Consider the following 21,865-nt stretch of genomic DNA (forward strand, 5'->3'; position numbering starts at 1 on the left):
TATGTTTTTTTTTTTCATAAACGATTTTGAATATTTGGGCCCCAACCAAACTCATTTACTCGAGAGGAAAAGAAAAATAGTCTTCAAACACACAAAATACACGTCAGACGAAATATTTTCTTGAGAGAAAAATGAAAACCGGTTGTTTTTAGGTCATTGGAGGAAAGTGAATGGAGAGATACTCAACACCTAACTTACACAGTTACTAATTTAATTGTCTTACTTTTTACAATTTTTTATATAACTTTATGCGTCTGATTTTCTCAACGAAATTTAGATGATCAACCTCTCTGATTTTTTCCTCATACAAAGCAACACAAAATCAGGATGGAGTTCCCTTTTTATACTTTAAGAGAGCGTTGAATTTCCCTTTGACTCCTTGTCGCTCAGTCAATCCACCGTGCTATATATCATATAGTCATTCTCTCTTGCAGAACTATTGGTCTGTATGCCGTTGGCCATCCCATAGCCATGTGGCGTACCCGAATCGGCTGGGCCTTCAAAGCCCGGATTGATAAAGTTGTTGGTATAGTGAGGATTTGGCGACGCCGAAGAACCACACCCAATGCCGCCAGTCATGTTCGGTTGTTGCGAAGAGCCACTCGGAAAGCTCGTGTCGTATAAAACTGGTACTTCTGGTCCCCTCCTTCTCCTCGAACTAGCAAAAGAAACAGAAGAAGCAACTTAGCATTTTTGAGAGAGAGAGGTTCTGTTGTAGCTGCCAAGTCGAGTTTTGCAAAGCTAACATTTCATTTCATTTATTGTTTCTGCATGGTACACTTGTAATCAAAGAAATCATTGTTACAGAGAACAGATATTATGATAATAGGAGGTTTCATGAACTTCGACAATAGTTTTATGAGGACTTTCAACACCCTTCAATCATTGTTTTAAAGAGACACACATCTTGATAACAGAATCTGGGATAAGATGGTCGAATAGGGAATTTCTGATGTGATTGTAGTGAAATTTTGCCCTCTCTCAACCAGATTTGCGCAGGTTCATATTCCCTCGATGGAAAAAAAAAGTGAGAAGACAATGCAGATATTTTAGATTTGACGTATTCTTTATCCCTTTTCTACATAATTTGCTCTATAACCAACGCCTTATAAGCTCACAGCCCTTCCTAGCTTCACACTTTTTCTGAATTTTTTTTTCTCGAATTATTGTTGAAATTAGACTTCAGAATGTGGATTCTGCTGGCTACTATATGAAAGTATGAATCAGGGAGGCGAATAGAGTTGCACTATTTTGCTCTAGAGTGTTTGTTATAAGAAAAAAAAAAAGAATAGAACTTCGATTCACACCAGACATGGTTATATTTGTTTAAAATTCATGCTAACTCCACGTGGAATATCCAGTGCAAATATCAAAAGACTGGACCAATATAGTATGCCCTCGAGATTGATAGGGTCCAACAAACCAAACAAAATGCAAAAATGACGTACCCTTTGTTTCTTAAGATTATCACGACAGCTAAGACTACCATGATCATCACTAGAACACCGGCAAGGATGAGGGTCCATACTGGTATTCCTGTTCCACCAATCTGTTCGAACTGTGAAAATTTGAAAAGGAATCAATCAGTATAGGCTCATGTCATTACTTCGTATACACGAGTAATCAAAGGGTATGTAATAAGTAGAAAGTCTCTTTACAATCACACCCATTTTTTTTTCAGCATATGCAACATAGACCATAAAACTAGAAATGTCGCTATGGCGACTGGTATGCCTCCGCCATAATGCATGGTTCTCCTAATAGGTCTATAGTACATGTGGACAATGTGTGATTACATTTTCACAAAATTGGCAAAATATTAAAATGACATGTTTGTCACAAATGTATTGAATGTTTACCTTCCTTGACCTATGTTTAATTGGATGAATAAGAGAGCATGTATTTGGGGATTTAAGAACTTTAACTTGACTTTGACCATTTCATAAGTTTATGCACTGAGTAATTTTCAAGGTATGGAGAAAAAGCGCAATTTCTGTATTGAACAGTAAATTGATATCATTTTCATCTGGCCTTTGATTCATAACAGAATCACTGTCAGGCAGAACATACATAAATTCAGCATGTACTAAGTTTCAAGATAACTTGAGCCACTTCCGAGATATGGAGAAAGAAGTAAGTTCAGCACTTTCTCTTGATATTTGACCTTTTGACCTTTGACCTTCTTGGCAAAAAAAAAAATCCCAGAGAATCTCTATTGGGTTATACATGCATACATCAAGTTTTAAAACAAAAAATCCTGCTGGCATTGCATAAATATAAGGAAAATAATAAAATTTTGAAGTATTACCCTTGACCTTTGACCCCTGACCTTTGACCCCATGAACCCTAATTTCCCTAGATAACCACTGCCAGTCAGTAGATGCATATATACTATGTTCCATGAAGATACCTTGAACAATTTCCAAGATACAGAGAAAAAAGTGAAATTTTAACATTTTACTTGACCTTTTGACCTTTGACCTTTTGACCTCATGACCCCAAACTTTCACCAGAGAATCTTAATTGGGTAGTACATGTATACACTAAGTTTCAAGAAAATATCTTCAGGCATTGCATAGATATGGGGGAAATAGTAAAATTTTAAGCATTTGACCTTGACCTTTTGACCTTTGACCTTGAGCATGTGCACCCAAAAGTTGATAGGCACAACTTCACCCCCTAATACACATACATGCCAAGTTTCATGAGGATACCTCAAAAGGATTTGGTAGTTACCCTGTCCACAAAATTCATTACGGACGGACGGAAGGACGGACGGACGGACGGACGGACGGAAAGACGGACGGACGGACGGACGGACGGACAACCCGAAAACATAATGCCTCCGGCACCACTTCGTGGCGGAGGCATAAAAAAGTCATAACGACAAAAGTTTTTGAAATAACTTCATTACAAACCAATAAAAACCATTTCACTGAATATACCATTATTTACTGCTCAAAATGTGAGAGTTATATTTATGCACATACTGAAGCTCTTACCAAGAGGTTGTTAATCCCAGAACCGCCACCAGATTCTGCGGTACTACTGACCACACCAGGAGGGTCTGTTCTTGTGGTTGGTTGAGAGGATGAAGGGTAATGGATGACGAAAATTTCAAAAGGATGGACGATAACATTTTGGACGTGTACGTCGAGATTCGATAGACCACGTGCTATGTCTGCGCTGCTGGTAAAGACGTTGTCAACGTAAGCATAGAAGCCGATGTCTGTGTATTCTTGTCTGTACGATGAAAGCAAATTTGTAACAATAATGGCGGTCAGCAGTGGGATACATTTCAAGAAAAAAAAATCATAGGTCATAAGAATTGTGTACCCCAATGAAGCTTTGGTAAAGGGACTGCATTTCACGTCTATAAGATTCTAACTCCTCATATCCACACTTCAGACAATTTTGTACTTTTCTGTACCTACAAGGAAAAACCATATAGAATGTAAAAATTTTTTGTTTCTCTGTTCTAACAGGGACACTGAAACGGATAATTGGCTAAATCGTGATATCGGTCCCCTCTTGTTCTGCCTGTGCATCTTCACTATGTGCAAAGTCTATGGAGGTTGAAAGCAGTCACCGGCTATGACGAAATGAATGGCGGTGAATGGAGTGGTGGACTATTTCACGATAATGCTGGATAATTAAAGGGGCATTCCAGGCGATTTTCATAATTTTATATCATGTAGTACATAAATCGACAACTCCATGTATACATTTGTGGAGTTTATTGTGGTCCTTGAGCAGAGAAACAATAATTTGAAAAACCTAAAAACAAATTTCACTGAACAATGACGATGACACAGGAGGCTCACATATTTCAGAAATGTATAAGCAGTGTAATCCCATTACAATACCCCTTGCTTTCAAGTTCACCTGTGTATATTCTATGCATGCCTTCTCCTTTTGTTCTGCTTCCGTGAGCCCCAACTCATGCATTCTTATGGTGACGCTGCCACGTCGTCATCCTTGTTCATTGCAATTTGTTAGAAATTTTGAAAACATTCTTATTCCTCATCTCTATAAATTCTGAAACTCTGTACTCAGTATAACCAATTCGTAGTTGTTAAAATGTAAAAATCTGAAAATCATCCAGAGGTCTCCTTAATGGGCCCATCTCACTGGAGGAGACGTCGCCAAGAAAACTGCGACGGATTAGTTTCAGCAACTCGTGCGACAAAGAAACAAAACAAAAACAAAATTCAACATAAGCTTTCAACATAAGGCGACTCAAAGGGACGTCAGAGTCGTCTCCGTGACGTCATCTTATCGCGGACAAAATAATAATAATTAGAGAGCTTTAAATCTGTCATGCAAACGCTAAGACGCTACTATTAAGCTTACAAACTCGAAATCATTCATACATTAATTTTGTACTCATATTTGCTCTCATGATTCCAGACGAACACTTACCCTGTAGACGCTTCATGAAACGAAATGTTATAAAGGACGGCTTCCACTGTGGCGCCACTTACACCCAGTGCTATGGCAACCAGGTTATCAAGGCGACTGCTCAGACCGTCTACATTACGAAGGTGGTCCTCAAAGAGAATTGAGTAGATTATTCCAGTCAAATCTGGGTAATGTAACAACGGAAGAAAAAAAAAATGACAAGGGCAATAAATTTACCTCTGCAATATTCAAGCTTGTTCGTGGTAGTTGAAGCATGGTCGTGGTAGTTGAAGCATGGGGGATCTATTGGAATGTTTCCTTATCTTAGGCAAGACCTCGAGAAAAAAAATGTATGAGAAAGTGAGATTTCGATTTTTTCCAAAGAAAGCAGATGGTTGTTATGGATGTTATTCAGTCAGGGATTTCGAGGTGATTTCTTTCTTTTTTCTTGTCAAGTTTTAGTTATTTTAACAAGTATTTTCATTGTGATTTAAAGTGAAGAACTATATATCCATGATTACGCTTTGGCTTATTAGTTATACAGTGTAAACGTATTTTCTATAACAATACAGCACTGAAAAGTACCTGATGAACGGGTTGTGCAATGCTATTAGAAAACTGTATTTCCTTCTATTGTACACAGTGTATCTCTTGCAAGAGAAGAGTGATCTATATACAGGTATTCCTATAAGGAGCAACGTATTATTCATACCAGTTTGAGTGCAATTACTGATAAAGCATCGAAGTACTGGACACAGGTCTCTGTAGGTAGTAATTTGAAGTGATAAGCAGTTCATCCTGCCGTGGAGTTCACATGCAATTTATTGATGGGTACGAAACGACTGTCTCAAAGAAAAAATTGAAAACGGGTCATACCAGTTTCACATCTCTGGCCAATGAAACCAGAAACACAACTGCAGCGATGGACAATCTCAGATGTGGCTAGAGATTGTTGGAGGCAGGAACCGTTGTTGAGACACGGGGAGCTCTGGCAGACATCGACGACGGTTTCGCATAGATCACCTGTGAAATCTGGCGGACAGTCACAGCTGACCAGCAAGACAAAATGACAGAAAATATCCATCGATGACAGTGCAGGGTAATAAGGTAATCTTCTTCAAACATGAGAGCATGGTTTAATCTAAGTTAAAAGAAGGCAGATCGTTCGCTGTATCGATTCTAATTTATTCTCACAGTTAATGGCCTCTTCTGGCATGTTATAATTACATCCTCTTTCAACGAAACACATCAGTTACATTATTTGGTATTATCTTCATAATCAGTTCATAATACCTATATCTGAAACTTACTAGCACTTGAATAAAACTGTATTCCTACTTATTCACTGATCTTTTATGATCTTTTGATTTGCTGATAATGTATGAGGCATATTATTTTGTATCATGGTATTTTCATCTGTCGATGAACTAGTATGAACTCAATTGAAAAAAAAAAAAAACACCTGGAAACACCGTATGACATTACCTGAAAACAGTTCCGTGAATCTCACAAATTCCACCATTGTAACAGGTTTGAGTGAGGCATGGACCGGTGTACACAGGGGGTGTAGTCGGCACCACCAAGCAAGCGTAACTTCCGACCGTGTTGGAGCACAGCCTCCCAGGAGGACAGACATTGTCGAACTCTTCACACTCATCAATGTCCTCATCGCAGAGTGAACCAGTAAAGCCACTGGTACAGGAGCAGGTATAACTTTGGAAACCATCGACACATGTAGCGTTGTTGGCACATTGGTGGTATAGACAGTCATTGTAATTCTCCTGGCAATTCACTCCTTGGAATCCAGAAACACAGGAACATAAGTATCGATTTGGGAGGTTAAGACAATATCCTCCATTTTTGCAGGGTGCACTTAGGCACTCATTAATGTCCATCTCGCAGTTGTTGCCGGAGAATCCGTTGGGACACCAACAGGTGTACCCATACTCTACGTCAGCGCAGATTCCACCGTGTTGACAAGGGTTACTGATGCACTTCGAAGTGAAGGTTTGACAATTGACTCCTTCGTATCCATCTGTACACGCACAGAAATAAGCATTGACTTGATCGTGGCATGTCGCCCCGTTAAGACATGGCGAGCTCAAACACTCATCGATGTTTGTTTCACAGTAGGACCCTGTGTACCCAACGCCACAAAGACATACGTATGCATCGATGCCATCAACACACACAGCCGAATTTTGACAGTTGTGGCTACCACAGTTATCGGTATTTGTCTCGCAGTGTGTCCCTTCAAAACCATTTCTGCAGCTACACTCGTAACTGTTCACAAGGTCGACGCAGAGCCCTCCGTTCCTGCATGGAAAGCTAAGGCATTCATTGATATCTGTCTCACAGCGCACTCCCATGATACCCTCTGGACATCCACATGAATATGACTCCAGACCGTTGATGCAAGTTCCGTTGTTTTCACATGGGGCGCTTCGGCAGTTGTCAGTCACGTTTTTGCAGTTTGGACCTTCAAATCCAAGAACGCAACTGCATGAATAGCCATTTATAGCATCTGTACACGTTCCGCCGTTTCGGCAAGGATTGCTCATGCATTCGTTCACATTTTCTTCACATAGGTAGCCCTCAAAACCAGGTGGGCAATCGCATGTGTATGAAGCGATGCCATCTACACAAAATCCCCCATTAAGGCAAACATGATTGTTGCATTCATTAATATTCTCCTCGCAGAGGAACCCAGAATAACCAGGAACACAGTTACACTGGAAATTATTTACCAAATTAATGCATGTTCCTTGGTTCAGACATGGATCAGACCTGCACGTGTTGATATCAATCTCGCAGTGACTACTCCCATAGCCATCAGGACACTGACAGACGTAGCTACTCACAGCGTCATGACACGTGGCATCGTTTGCACATGGGTTGCTTGCACATTCATCTGTATCAACATCACAGGTGGAACCCTCGTAACCAGGCGCACAGAGGCATCTTATGGTGTCACCTAGAGACTCGCACGTGGCGCCATTTGCACAGGGGTTAGAGTCACAAAGATGAATCTCACAATTCTGGCCAAAATATCCATCGAGGCACTGGCAGTTGTAGTGGTTGAGTAGAGATGAACTTGTCAAGCACACGCCACCATTCTGACAAGGCATTGACAGGCACTCGTCAATATCAGACTCGCATCTCGTACCTGCAACGGTCAGATGTGGGACTTAAAGTAAGTAACATATCAAAATGACATAAAGATGAGAAATCAAACTGGCATGAAGCATGACAAGAGTGATAACAGGCAAGTTATGAATCAATGTGAAATAAGTAACAATAACAGTAATATCGAATCATGTTGGCGACGATTAAAGAGGGACTGATTGTGAAAACATAAGTGAAATTTACTAACCTGTACTTCCAAGTGGACAATCGCAGCTGAATTCGTTCAACAGATCGACACAATTTCCGTTATGTAGACAAGGTTGCGATGTACACTCGTCAATCTGCACCTCACAATGTACACCGGTAAACCCAAGCTGGCACAGACAGACGTACAAGTCCAGCATTTGTGACTGAAAGCAGGTTCCTCCATTAACACAGGGGTAACTCTCACACTCGTCAACATTAGTCTCACATCGCGGTCCTGTGTGTTGAACGTGAGGAAATACGGTTTCTCAGAATAGACATTTGATACATGTCATAAGTAAGTATGAACTAGATCTAATATAAACGCACTCGATCAATGTGTGCTTATGCAAATCTTATCTTACTTATTCTTTGATGAATAGATTGTACAATTCATCATGTCGAAACATATACCTCTGATAAATTTAGACAAGTCAGAAATAAGATTATGATATGGAATGTTTTAGAACGTTTAATCAAAATTATGTCTCAAATAGTTACCTGAAGTGCCTGGTGGGCAATCGCACAGAAAACCGTCGATGAGGTCTATGCATATGCCACCATAGTCGCATGGATCGGACAAACATTCGTCAACGTTGACACTACAGTGCTGTCCGTCGAAGCCCGGCTTGCACAGACAGTCATAGAAGTCTAACTGGTTGGGACTAGTCTGGCAGGTCCCACCATTCATGCAGGGGAAACTCAAACACTCATCCACATCGATCTCACATTGAGCACCTATATGATGTGTAATAGATATGTATATCTATGATTTATATAATTATATCATATCGTATGCATGTGCCTAAAAATTTTTCTTTCATACCTTACATTCAACAGAAGTGCTTTGTTTGGACAGTCATAATGGTACATCATTTGCACAAACAGACCAATAAACATTTGTTTAAGGGAAAAGAGGGACACGTCGAAGAATATTTTTCATGAACACTGTAGTCACTAGTGTTGCGGTTTCAACATTTGTGGATACATTTGAAACAGACATTGCAGTACATATCACAAGCAAACATTCTCGCCTCTTTGTGGTGCGATACGATGATGTGACAGTTTAGCAGGGTTTTTACGGCGACCTCGGTAATACTGATCGTATTGTGAAAGCACACTGAAGGCTCAAATGTTCATACAAAATATATATAGGCAGCAAGTCCGGAAGAAAGCTTAAGGGGTCGCAGCCCCGCAGCTGCCTTTCAGGTTTATGGCCCGCAATGCAGGTTTACAAAATTTAACTTACACGATCTAAACTTCCATTCTAGTAGAACATTTCGTGGGGTCACAATTCTACACGAACTGCGCATCGTTGCCTGATGTCGTAGTTTGACTAGTCTCGAAATTTTGGAAATTGAACAGTCCTCAAACAAGAGGGGATGCATGTTATAAAAACATATCGCTCATGGGCACCGTCATCAGGAACATTACGGTGGGATCCCGGCATCGCCCCCTCCCCCCCCCCCACATTAAAAGATATTTCGCGGCATATGTCAGTATCTAGTGATCTATGGACCTTTACCTGTAGTTCCTTGTGGACATGAACAAACAAAGCTATTTAAATTGTCTGAGCAGGAGCCACCATGGAGGCACGGATTGGAGCCACATTCGTTCTTCTCAGTTTCACAGTTGTTGCCCTCGTATCCGGCTGGACACGTGCAGGTATAAGCGTTCAAGACATGCGCAGATGTTGCACACAAGCCGCCGTTTTGGCATGGCAAACTCGAACACTCGTCTACATCGATTTCGCAGTTCTGACCTTCATGTGAGAGAATGAGGAAAAAGTGATCACCAATTTGGATGAAAGGCATTTCATTGTATTTTCATAAGAACGGAGATACCTCCTGTCACGTTTTTGAACTGAACGAAGTCATTGGTAATGGCAACGAATTATGCACAATGAACTTCGTATTATGTGTCACGAAAATTACCAACATATAGAAATGAAAGCTAACCGATTGAAATGTTGCGAAACCTCGGTATTTTAGAATTAAACCTGTCAATTTGATATTGTAATTTATCATCACTTTTGTTTCTGATCTGATGGCTCAAATTGTAAGTGATACATCAAATGCGACAAGTCCGTAATAGCCCTTTTCGATAAACGCAGTCTATTGTACATGATCTATTACATGTTACGCATTACAAGTCCTCAGCACACGAGCACAGTATTGTGCAGGTAACTTGATATCCTAACTTCCCTACCTTTGCATATTCATTATGCATATCATTTCGCTTTCTTTGACATCAATATTTTCTCATACCTGCTGTTCCCGGCGGACAATCACAGTGAACGCCGTGATATCCAGACACACAGGAACAAATGTATCCATTGATGAAGTCATGGCAAATGCCGGAATTCCTGCAGGGATTGCTGGAACACTCGTTGATTTGCTGGTGACAGAACTGTCCGTTGAATCCTGGCCCACACAGGCACACATAAGTGTTGATTCCATCTATGCACGTGGCACCATTCTGGCAAACGTTATTGGCACAGTCATCGACATTTACCTGGCACTGGTAACCCTCGAAACCGGACTGACAAGAACATGCATAGGCGCCTGTGAGGTCTGTGCATGTTCCGTTATTTCTGCACGGAGAGCTTGCACACTCGTCGATATCTATCTCACAGTTCATCCCGACAAATCCATTGAGACATCTGCATTCATAGTTTGCCAGCCCATTGACGCACTGCGCCAAGTTTTGGCAAGGTGAACTGGCGCAGTTATCAATAACATCAGTACAGAGAGCGCCTTCATACCCAGTCGTGCAAATACAGGTGAAGTGATTGTTACCATCAATACAGGTTGCTCCATTACTGCATGGGCCTGAACTACATTCATCTACGTTTATTTGGCAGTTGGGGCCAGTGAACCCCATCGGACAAATGCAAGTACATGAACCAATGCCGTCCACGGTCGTGCCACCATTTAAACATAGATGATCATGGCAGTCATCTATGTTGAACTGACAGAGATCACCTGTGAAACCTTGTAGACAGTTACAGGTAAAATCACCAGGAAGATTCACACAATGTGCTCCATTCTGGCACTGACCAAACCGACACATATTGTTGTCGACCGCGCAGTGAATGCCTCCGTAATTCACTGAGCACTGACACAAGTAACCGTTAACAATGTCTCGGCATGTTGCAGCATTGAGGCACGGGTTACTTCCACATTCATCTATCTCAGCCTCACAGAAGATTCCCTCGTATCCAGGTGAGCAAACACAGTGCCTTACGCCCCCTACTGACTCGCATGTAGCACCATTAAAACAAGGGTTGGCATCGCAGACATGACCGCCACAGTTCACTCCGATAAAATCTGCCGGACAGTCGCACGTGTAAATATTCAGAGCGTAAGGTGTTGAACAGGTCCCACCGTTCATGCACGGGGATGAGATGCATTCATCTATGTCAGTTTCACATTGGGAACCTGAAGGTATAAGATAGGACATAGGAACGAGTTTATCACATTTACTGATTCATTGAAATCAGTAACGATGAAAGTCGAGATGCCAGGAAATTTTTCAGCTACCCTTGACTAGAGTTCCTACATGAATTATTACTAGACGAGTCACACCAGACTAAAGTCGGTCATATATATATACATATATATATATATTATCTGTATATAAATGCGAGAAAAAATACACTTACCTGTGCTGCCTGCAGGACAGTTACAGAAGTAGCGGCCAACCAAATTTACGCAAAGTCCTCCTCGCTGGCACGGATTCGAAGCGCACTCATCGATGTCCGCCTCGCATCTTGCTCCTGTGAATCCCTCTGGGCACACACATGTAAAGACATTCAACTGCCCTACGGTAGTGAAGCATGTTCCACCGTTCAGGCATGGGCTACTGGAACACTCGTCCACATCGATTGCGCAGTTGTCACCTGACAAAATTTGACACGAATCACCTTTAGATTGCACAGGCTATAGCTATGAGAATAGAAGCATTATACCTTTAAAATATATTGTTAAATATATAGTTAAATATATATATATATATTGTTAAATATATAGTTAAAAAACTATTGGTCATTATTCGGCAAGCTCACGAATTGCTCTAGAGGGCCTCCCCACATCCCACCATGTCCATCCGAAATCCCACCTTATCCATCCAATTGTTTGTCTCCATGACTTTCTTCATGAATACAGATGCTTTTAAGTAATCGCGGGGATACATTCCTGTCCCAGCAGACAATGAAAGTTGCATCATTTGTGCCAGTATCCGTTTTTACGATTTAATAATGCCTTTTCATCACACACACACACACACACACACACACACTAAAAACAAAAAGCATGATCAGTCAAGTATGAAATAGTTGTACAGGAAATGTATCTAAACTGTGTCAAAATAATGGTCCCTCTGCAATCAGGTTCAATCTAACCCCTTCCCATCTTTGTGACGTTTTGTGCTTCCTACCCTGAGTGCCTTGTAAGCAATGGCACTGAAATCCGTTGATGAGATCACTGCAGACACCACCATTCAGACAAGGGTTGGAGCTACACTCGTCCACGTCAATTTCACAGTTTGACCCCATGAAACCTTGCTGACAGGTGCAGAAGTAGTAATCCAGTACCGAAGGGTCAGTGCTGCACGTGCCACCATACCCGCAGGGGAAACTTTGACATTCATTGATATCCATCTCGCAGAGTACTCCTGACATGCATACAAAGAGAAGGCAGGTGGAAGGAAAGAGTGGATCAAAGTCCGATTTATAAAGATCTTAACAATCAAGTTCAAGCAGAATATTTAAACTATTCTTATTGAAAATAAAAATGAGTCTCTATTACGGTCATGACTTGTCCTGTTGATTATTGCAAACAGGCTCGATATGCTTACAAGGTCAAAATATCAGTATCATCTCATTGAGCCATCATCCCTCACACCTTTACATCAGTGGATACAGGCACAGCATACTCATGATAGTAGACTTTTAGAATTGATGAAATTGTCAATTTATCTGGAAGGCTTTGACTATAGGCTCACCAGCTGAGCCAGCAGGGCAAATACACTCAAACCCGTTGACGAGGTTACGGCAAGTTCCTCCGCGTAGGCATGGAACCGAAGAACACTCGTCCTCGTCCAACTCACAGTTGACGCCCGTGTAACCACCTAGGCACTCGCAGTGGTAATGATTCAACATCTCCTGCGACGTGGAGCACGTGCCGCCATGCTGGCACGGTTGGCTTGCGCATTCATCGGCATCAATTTCACATCGGGGCCCTGTTTGTGTGAAAAAAATACAGATGCCAACTCCCTGACCACGTGTAATTAAAGCAATTGACACAAAGATCCCGCAAAGTTACATGAGAGCTTTTGTTTCTGCACTGGGCATCTTGGTCATGGTGGTTTTGTAACGATGCCAGTGAAAGAAACATTACTCTATTCATTTGTGTAGTACATTCATCAAGATGACTTATTGACCCGAATCCATTTATTATCAAAACTTTGCATGCGTAGATGATGACAGCGAAAACGGGTTGGTAAAGATCTCTTCGATACTAATGAATAAAATAGGGAGACAGTAAAATGCTATCTAACATTTCTAAGAATTTATAATCAGTGCCATAGATAAATCAGAACACATACACTTAAACAATAGGAATATAGATACTAGTAGTTATATTGCAACTTAATTAGATATAGATATATACATACGCGTATTCACAAAATACACGACCACAAGTATTGCGCACAATATATCACGCGGTGAAATTATAAACCGGTAAACCCTCGAAGAAGTGAAGTCCCCGAACCTTGTGAACCAGGCGGACAAAAGCAGAAGTAGGCGCTGATGCCATCAACGCAAGTGCCACCTCGCTGACAAGGGTCTGAGGCACACTCGTCGATCTCTTCCTCGCAATTTACTCCTTGATAGCCTGGATCACAGGAGCAGGTGTACTGGTCTAATACTCCACTGGATGTGGAACAGGTGCCATGTACACATGGGCTGCTCAAACACTCATCAATGTCAATCTGGCACATACTTCCTGTAAGACGAAGAGAAAAACGAGGAGCATGACAGGAACAACGGCTCACAAAGTAAAAATTGATGGACATTAACTAATTGCGAACGTCTTGAGGCTCATAAGGCTGACCGAAAATGTGTTCCTTTGTCCTACAAATTATAGTTCGGTATAATATCACATCGCGAAATGGATAAACTACAAGAAAGGGTATTCACAGAATTACAATTATGTAATCGACGTGAAAATTTAAATAAGATAACGGTTGTCCTTTGAAACTATTAATAGGCCCTACCATAGTCAGCCATAACGTTGGCAATGAAATTAAATCTACATTACATTACATTAATCACAATGAATTTCATATTTTTTTTTAAACAAACCATGGTAGGTGTCACTTTGTATTCGTAATCACTGCTGAGTCATTGAAAACGGGGTGAAACTCAAAACGTCTACTGTGATTTTTAGTTTGCCCTTCGGAGAAACAATGACGGAAGCGTGGGAAAGACAATGGTGCGTTTGCACCGCCTGTCCCTTCAACGTGTCTTCAGCACAAAATCTGGCATCAAGCTATCCGCAAAGCTTTTGTTGCTCTTATGCTTCTCACTGAAACTGCATGATCCAGTCAATTATCTCAATTACACCTGTCGCATCGAGTAAAGAAGACCAAGTATCTTAGACCGGACCTTTACGTTTCATTTGTTTTCCACTGTTACAGCCAATGACAACATAGTTGCTACTCTTATATACTGTGTGTTGATAATATCAACACACAGTCGATGTAAGAATAACAACTATGATGTCACTGGCTGTATCTACATGATCATATTAATGTAGATATTTACCTCCTTATTTTGTAAATAAATGTATTCGATAATGTTTGTCGACAGAAATATTGTTCGGCACCAACGGGTCGGTGCACATGCAAAAGTTGAATTCGTTTTGAAATTGTCTCTATGTACCCGTTGTTCCTGGAAGACAGTTGCAGCGGTAGTCGTCGTGGAGATCGACGCAGATCCCGCCGTTCAAGCACGGAGCGGAATCACATTCATCAGTTGCCTGCCGGAGAGGAGATGGGTTAGTCACAATTCCAATTCCACCATCACTGCTTCCTTTACTCGCGTTTGATGTTTTTCTTACTTCCTCAGATAATGTTCAATACACTTTGGTACCTCACGTGCAGACTCTTGATACTTTGTAAAATCCCCTTGACATCAATGGACTCTTCCACTAACTTTCTTCTACTTCGTCTTCCTCTTCCTTTTCTCCTTCTCTTTCTTCTCACCAAGGCATAAACAAAGCTCTGTTTCTGTTCTATATCCCTCCTTCTCCTCCTCCATAGCAAGTAACCCATGTCCCTGTTTACCTTTCCTTATCATCCGCTACATCCAAAATTGTATTTTCTCTCCAGCTGTACCTCCCCTATAACCCACGGCACACCTCCCAGTCGATTTTTTTTTCACATCTCGAAACTTTGTTTCTATTTTCTCCCCCTCTCATTGCCTTTCATTCTCTTTCGCCATCTCTTTCACATCAACCGAATGTCTTCACATTTGTTCGTCCCCATCATCCTACAGATGCCAGTTGACCCCTAATCAACAAACTTGATTTACCCCTGTTTATTATCCTCTCTCCAAGCACAATTTTACTATAACTATTGTTTGCAATAATCACCATGGCTGTAATCGACATTTCTTACCTGGTTGCAGTCGGGCCCTTCGTAGCCAGAGAGACATATCTTTGCCCCAGTGATGTCATCGCAGTCGTAGTGGCCCAAGTTGTCGTCCCGAGCCAAGCAGTAAACACTGCAACCGGCCGACGTGTCGTAGTAATGCTGTTCACAGTAAACCTTCACCGATACTCTGATGCTTTTTATCAGAAAAACAAAAACAAAAAAAGTGAATTGATTCTAAGAGTAAATGGTACCTCACTCTATGCGTCTAGATTATCTCTTCTTCAATATGAATATGTATTACACCCTACTTGATCATTAAGTTCAAACTGGAGAAAAAGTTTATCATAGTTCAAGGTTTAAAGACCTGAAAATAAGCATAAAATGATAATTTACCTTTGTTTTAGCGTTACAACCAAGACGTAAGTGTATAAAGTGAAGAAAAGGTCCTACTCACGTGGCGTGTCCATTCCCATGGTTCAAATTTAGAGTCCTCGTCTCGGCCAGCGCGGCTGATCGGAATGGTTGGTACAAGCTTCCTTGGAAGTTGTAACCGATTTGGTCGATCAGATCATGGTCATTCAAATGATCCAAGTCAAGGACTTCAATATTTGCTCTAAATCCGCCCTACAGGTTGGTAACGTAGAGTGAGAGACGGACAAAAACAAAGATACAAACGAATTAAGATTATACATGGGTGATGAATTGATATCTAAAAATACATTAAATCATTTGAACATAATGTATTGAGAATTGTCCCTTTTCAAATTGTGACAAACATCATAATTAAACACCCAAAGAGTACATTAAGCAGCATGTGGATGGCGAAAAAAGCACGTCAGCTTGAAACACATCCAGTCTTGTGAAACAGAATCAAAGTAGCACGATTATTCCTACAGTTAAAATATCAAATGTAGGGTTATGGCTTATGTGTTACAAAAAGTAGATGCATTGCTAAAGTTAGAACTGAAGGACAGTGGCGTATCTAGGGAAAACGGCGCCCGGGGCAAGCACGAAAATTGCGCCCCCAATTTCTGAAAAAGTGTTCAACTCCAACCCCATCCCGGTAGGGACTTTAAACAAAGTCCACATGATGCTTTTTCAAGCACTTAAAAGGGATCTTTCGAGGGTGATTTAAATGTCATGAATTTTGAGAGATTTTGGCGAGTGAGCGCAGCGAGCGAGGCGAAAATCTTTGTATTTCAGCTTTCAAAACATGGAATTCTTCTCATTTTTTGCTTACCAATCTTACAATTCTAATCAAGATAAATACTGACGGCCTTAGAGATAACGATTTATACTGAAAAACTGAGGACTTTAAAAAATACTCTAAAATTAGTGCGCGCGACTGAGCTGAAATTTGTATATGTCCTCGTCATAATCACGTATTGTTCTTATCTTTTTTTATATATAGATTTTGGCGAGCAAGCGCAGTGAGCGAGCCGAACATTTTTGTATTTCAGCTTACAAAACAAGGAATTCTTGTCATTTTTTGCTTATTATATCTCACAATTATAGTGACGACCTTATAGATAACGATTAATACCGACAAACTGAGGACTTCAAAAAATACTCTAAATTAGTACGAGCGAGTGAGCCGAAATTTGTATATTTCTGCGTCATAATTAAGTTTTTTTTTTCTTATCTTTTTTTATTTTTTTTTCGCCCCCCTCCCCCGTATGTTCCAAACCGTTGGCGTCCTCTGTTGATCCAATCGGCGATCGCTTCAGAACGAATAAAATTGCAGTCGCTGCTCCGTGTATCATTTTTCCTGCTAAATATAAAATGACATGAGTGAACACAATAGACATTATCATTTTGTCCGCGTCATCGTCACGTTTTGTTCTAGTCTTCTTCTCTTTTTTTTATACAGCGAGCGAGCCGAAAATTTTTGTATTTCAGCTTACAAATCATGAAACTCTTGTCAGTTTTTGCTTATTAAATCTTACAATTCTAATCAAGATATAGTGACGGCCTTATAGATAACGATTTATACCAACAAACTGAGTACTTGAAAAAATACTCTAAATTAGTACGAGCGAGTGAGCCGAAATTTGTATATTTCCGCGTCATCATTACGTTTTGTTCTTATCTTGTTTGATTGTTTTTTCGCCTCCCCCCCCCCCCGTGCTATGTTCGAAACCGTTGACGCCTTCTTTTGATCCAATTGGCGATCGCTTCAGAACGAAAGAAATTGCCGCCGCTGCTCCGTGAAACATTTTGCCTGCTAAATATAAAATGACATGTGTGAACACAATAGACACTGTCATTTTATCATCATCACGTTTTGTTCTTACCTTCTTTTTTATATAAATTTTGGCGAGCGAGCGCAGCGAACGAGCCGAAAATTTTTGTATTTCAGCTCGCAGAACATGGTATTTTTGTGTGAACACAGTAAACATCGTCATTTTGTCCGCGTCATCATCATGTTTTGTTTTTATCTTGTTTGATTTGGTTTTCTGCCCCCCCCCCACCATTCTCCCTCCCCCCTTCCGGGCGAGTTTTTTTCCCCTTCTTCGTCTTGTTTTCTTTTTTCTTCTTCTTCGTTTTTTTCTTTTTTTCTTCTTCTTCTTCGTATTTTTTTTTCGGTTTTTTTTGCGCCCCAAGGAGTGGCGCCCGGGGCACGTGCCCCACTTGCCCCCCCCCCCCCCCCCCCAGTACGCCACTGCTGAAGGATACAACTTGGAGGGAAAGGATTGCACCTTCATTTAGATTTTCACACTGCATTAGTAATGCAAATCTGTTGCCTCCACTTAGTTTTGTTTTCAGAACATTTGCCCATAGAACAATAGTTTGTTCTTGTTTTTGGTTTTGTTTTGTTAAGGTTATGCACAAGTTAATGGGGAAAAAGGCACAGTATCGCATATTCTTGTGTCACGCATTTCAACAGGTAATCACTAAATAGCCTTTTACACGAATGCAGTTTGAAATACATTCCGATTTTTGATTAACCTTAACACAGAAAATGTTATAACATTTGTAATAATTAGTGAACTAGAAAAGGAGATGGTTATCTCACCTGCCACGAGTTGATAGAGAGCTCAAGAGGGTTTTGAACCGTGTTCGCTAAAGTCTGAGGAAAGTTAAAGTCATCGTTGTCCTTATACAATCTGTCGGTCTCGTGCTTGCCGTAGGGACAAGAGCTCTGTGTGAACGAGCTGTGAGTACAACAATATGGATAGATTGCACGTGAAGTAAACTGATTGCAATCAATAAACTGAATCATCTCTTCTCTTCATCGTGGTAAAAATTTCTGGTGTTTGGATCCAAGACCAGCTAAAGTCCAGGACAATGAAACCTGAACATCTTTCCCATGCTAGGGGGTTATCTATAGGCCATTTGCATGTAAATACATCCCAATGTATGCCTGAAAAGTCATCGTTGTCACTCGATTAACTGCATAGATTAATAATAATAATAATAATAATAATGATAATAATAATAATAATAATAATAATAATAATAATAATAATGATAATGATAATAATAATGATAATAATAATAATAATGATAATAATGATAATAATAGCGGCCTCTTATAATGCGCTGAAGTCCATGAAGAATGATGCTCATGGCGCTCTTACATATCCAGCAAAAACAGTACATAATACGTTAGAAGATTAGGCCTTCATTTCTTTTCATTTCATCTACACAACGACGTATGTAATAGCAGAGGTATCTGCCTCTGCTCATCTTAGTCACAATTTTCCCTGCGGAAGAAAGATTTTCCCTGATAAATAAATCGGGAAGAATGTCCCCGAACTCTGCGTGTATAGAACCGTTAAAAATATGTTATATACGAGTGACACTGCAGGGGCGCCACTAAGATTTGGACCTGTGCTCTCCTATTCACGCGCCTTATAGAGCTTCAGGCCACCTAATCACACTTCTCTAATCGTGCTCAAAATTACTTGCCTTCTAACTTCGGAGAAACACAAGAGGAAGTAGTTGTCGCATGCGTTGCAGAAAAAGAAAAAGTCGTCGCAACAGCCACCGTCTAATTCTTCGTGATCTGGATTGGAATACGATTCGAGTTGAAAGGAAACCTTGACCAGAGCTGTCGCCTAGGAATTTAGAGATAGAAGAAGAAGAATGCCATAGATTACAATCAAGCAAAAACAGAACAGAATCCTAGTTCCTTAACAGAAGAAAAAGTTAACAAAACCATATTCAAAATTATGGTGTTAGATTGTCTGTTTGGCAACAAGACATATAAAGTTATGTCGTATTGGAAGGCAGAATGGAAACTCAGATACAATTTGTTACAGTGAAACGATTTTTTTTTTTAAGTGTACTTCCTTGCAAAATTTGTCATGGAGAAGAAATAGAAATTTTCCGCGCTCCAGTGTATCAAAATTTATAGTTACGTACAAGGAAACTTCCGCTTGGAAGAAATACATTGTTATCACCCTATGAACCTTTTATTCTGGGAAATTGGACAAATTCCATTACCGGTAATCATTTGGGATCTATTTCGCTTTTCAACAAAGAGTCAATGACAACTATAAAGCTCATTGCATATGACTATTTACATTACAAACACAGAACAATAGATGTGAATTGAGGTTCACATGATCGAGAAAATTTAGGAAACTTTGCTAAAGAGGGAGAGGACCCTGTAAAAAACAATACTAAACATTTTGTGTGTTTTGAATAGTACAAAAAGTTGAAAAACGTAAATTCGTTAAAACTCGTTAAATGAAAGAAAGTCTATCAGTTCTCCTTTGTGTGGTCACTGTGTAAAGTTTTTTTTTTAATAGTAATGCATGCCTAATTAGTTAAATTTCAAATCTGTATCAACTAATCATTATGGTAGCATTATACTTTACAGACATTCAACACAATGTGAAATAGTTTTCAAGTAATATCTAACAATATGAGTTGTCTTATTTACCGAATTTGAACTGAACATTCAGATTTAGTGAAGACAGAAAGGTTAGAGGATAAGACAAAAGACTGCTTGATGCAGTTTAAAGAGGTCCCTCAGTGAAGTAGTACTGTTAAGTACAAACCAGCCTTCAGCAAAATAATTGCTAATAAGGGTTTTCATTTTTCACTACTTTAGCCCATCGAGAAGAGATATGATAATACGGAAACTGTCGACTTGAGTGACTGACTCAATCTTGGATATAAAGATAGGTGCGTAAGCCATACAAACATTCGTCTTATATACCGAAACCACCGAGACGCCTAAATAACGGATGTTATCAGGTGATCACTGAAAAAAAATGTGCTCACATCTTCAAGCATAATACATTGAAAATGTATAATGGTTGTCGACACATTTGCAGTGATCACATCATGATCTGGCCCACAACCGTTTTATCAATACAATTTTTATCTACACTAAAATGAACTCAAACTATAGGTCCAAAATGTCATAATCGCAAAAAAAAAAGTCAAAATTTGTTTTTCCAGCATCCTTGGGTAAAATGAGGATACGTAGTCTCGTGAACTGTCCTACAATCAAGACATGATTATCACACGCATCATCAGTAAAGTTGCAAGTCATATAGCAACGACATTGTTGGCAATCCTCCTATTACCAGATTACGAAAAATTACAGATTAGGGAATTCCCCATGCTGTACCAGGGCGATCATGGCGACAAAGCAAAAATAATGGACGAAGGAAGACCATTTATATTGTACATCACATTCTAGTCGGCTTTGAATTTCGTGTCCCCATTAAAAATGATACTGCGTGTGATCCTATTTACTTTGAGCAAGAAGTCATCAGAATAAGTGAACAAAAGAGCACGTCATTTTCGTTCGAATATTATTATGTGGCTTCTTTCAATATCTCACTTAAAGCTATCATTCCCTCTCCATATCTCTCTCCCTTTAAACTGTATTCATATAGCTTGCTACAGAAATATATAGTAAAATGAATAGTCACTATACCAAACAAAGGATTTATTTATAGAAGCCCACTTGGCCCAGCTTCATTCACATGTTAGATTTAATGTCAGGAAAGGTTGAAGAAGCCGTTTAAAGTTTTCATCGCAGTTAGCAAAGTCAAATGCTCCAATTTCCAGACATCCTTTATGTCTGCAGTCTGTTTGAACTGTCCTGTGATTACGTCGTGAATATTTTTATCACAGGCATCATCAGCGATGTTGCGAGTCATAACGACAGGGTTGACGCTTCTCCTATTATGAAATAAGGGAATTCCCCCGTGCTCCACCAGGGCGACCATGATCGCCCATGGCGAAAGCAAGATATTGGACCAACACAAAAAAGCAAGATAATGGACCAACGCAAAGCCGTTTACATTTTGTATTAAATTTCAGTCGGCCATAAATTTCACGTCAACCTCATGACACTGCGTTCAGATTCCCTTTGAACCAGAATTCACCAGAATAGGTGAATAAAAGATGAAAAGCATTGATGTGCATACCATTCTGTGCACATCTTTCAACCATTTTATCTCCAAAGCTT

General features: G+C 40.1%; 1 protein-coding gene across 1 annotated transcript; it reads right to left on the reverse strand.

Moving 5' to 3' along the window:
• Nucleotides 1-390: 390 nt before the first annotated feature.
• Nucleotides 391-21,623, reverse strand: LOC139719579 (uncharacterized). Its single transcript, XM_071630991.1, has 20 exons — nt 21,507-21,623; nt 19,342-19,490; nt 18,446-18,584; nt 15,884-16,053; nt 15,454-15,622; nt 14,717-14,813; nt 13,545-13,778; nt 12,775-13,011; nt 12,208-12,444; nt 11,435-11,671; nt 10,038-11,210; nt 9,296-9,532; nt 8,272-8,508; nt 7,775-8,008; nt 5,887-7,567; nt 5,278-5,450; nt 4,423-4,585; nt 3,003-3,243; nt 1,449-1,558; nt 391-658 (listed from the first exon to the last, which is right to left on the reverse strand). The coding sequence occupies exons 1-20, from the start codon at nt 21,621-21,623 to the stop codon at nt 391-393; spliced, it is 6,303 nt and encodes a 2,100-aa protein (XP_071487092.1).
• Nucleotides 21,624-21,865: the final 242 nt, after the last annotated feature.

The sequence above is a fragment of the Diadema antillarum genome, unplaced genomic scaffold (genome assembly GCF_040938485.1).
Source record: "Diadema antillarum isolate AM-2024a unplaced genomic scaffold, OU_Dant_1.0 scf00000112, whole genome shotgun sequence".
Classification (NCBI taxonomy): domain Eukaryota; kingdom Metazoa; phylum Echinodermata; class Echinoidea; order Diadematoida; family Diadematidae; genus Diadema; species Diadema antillarum.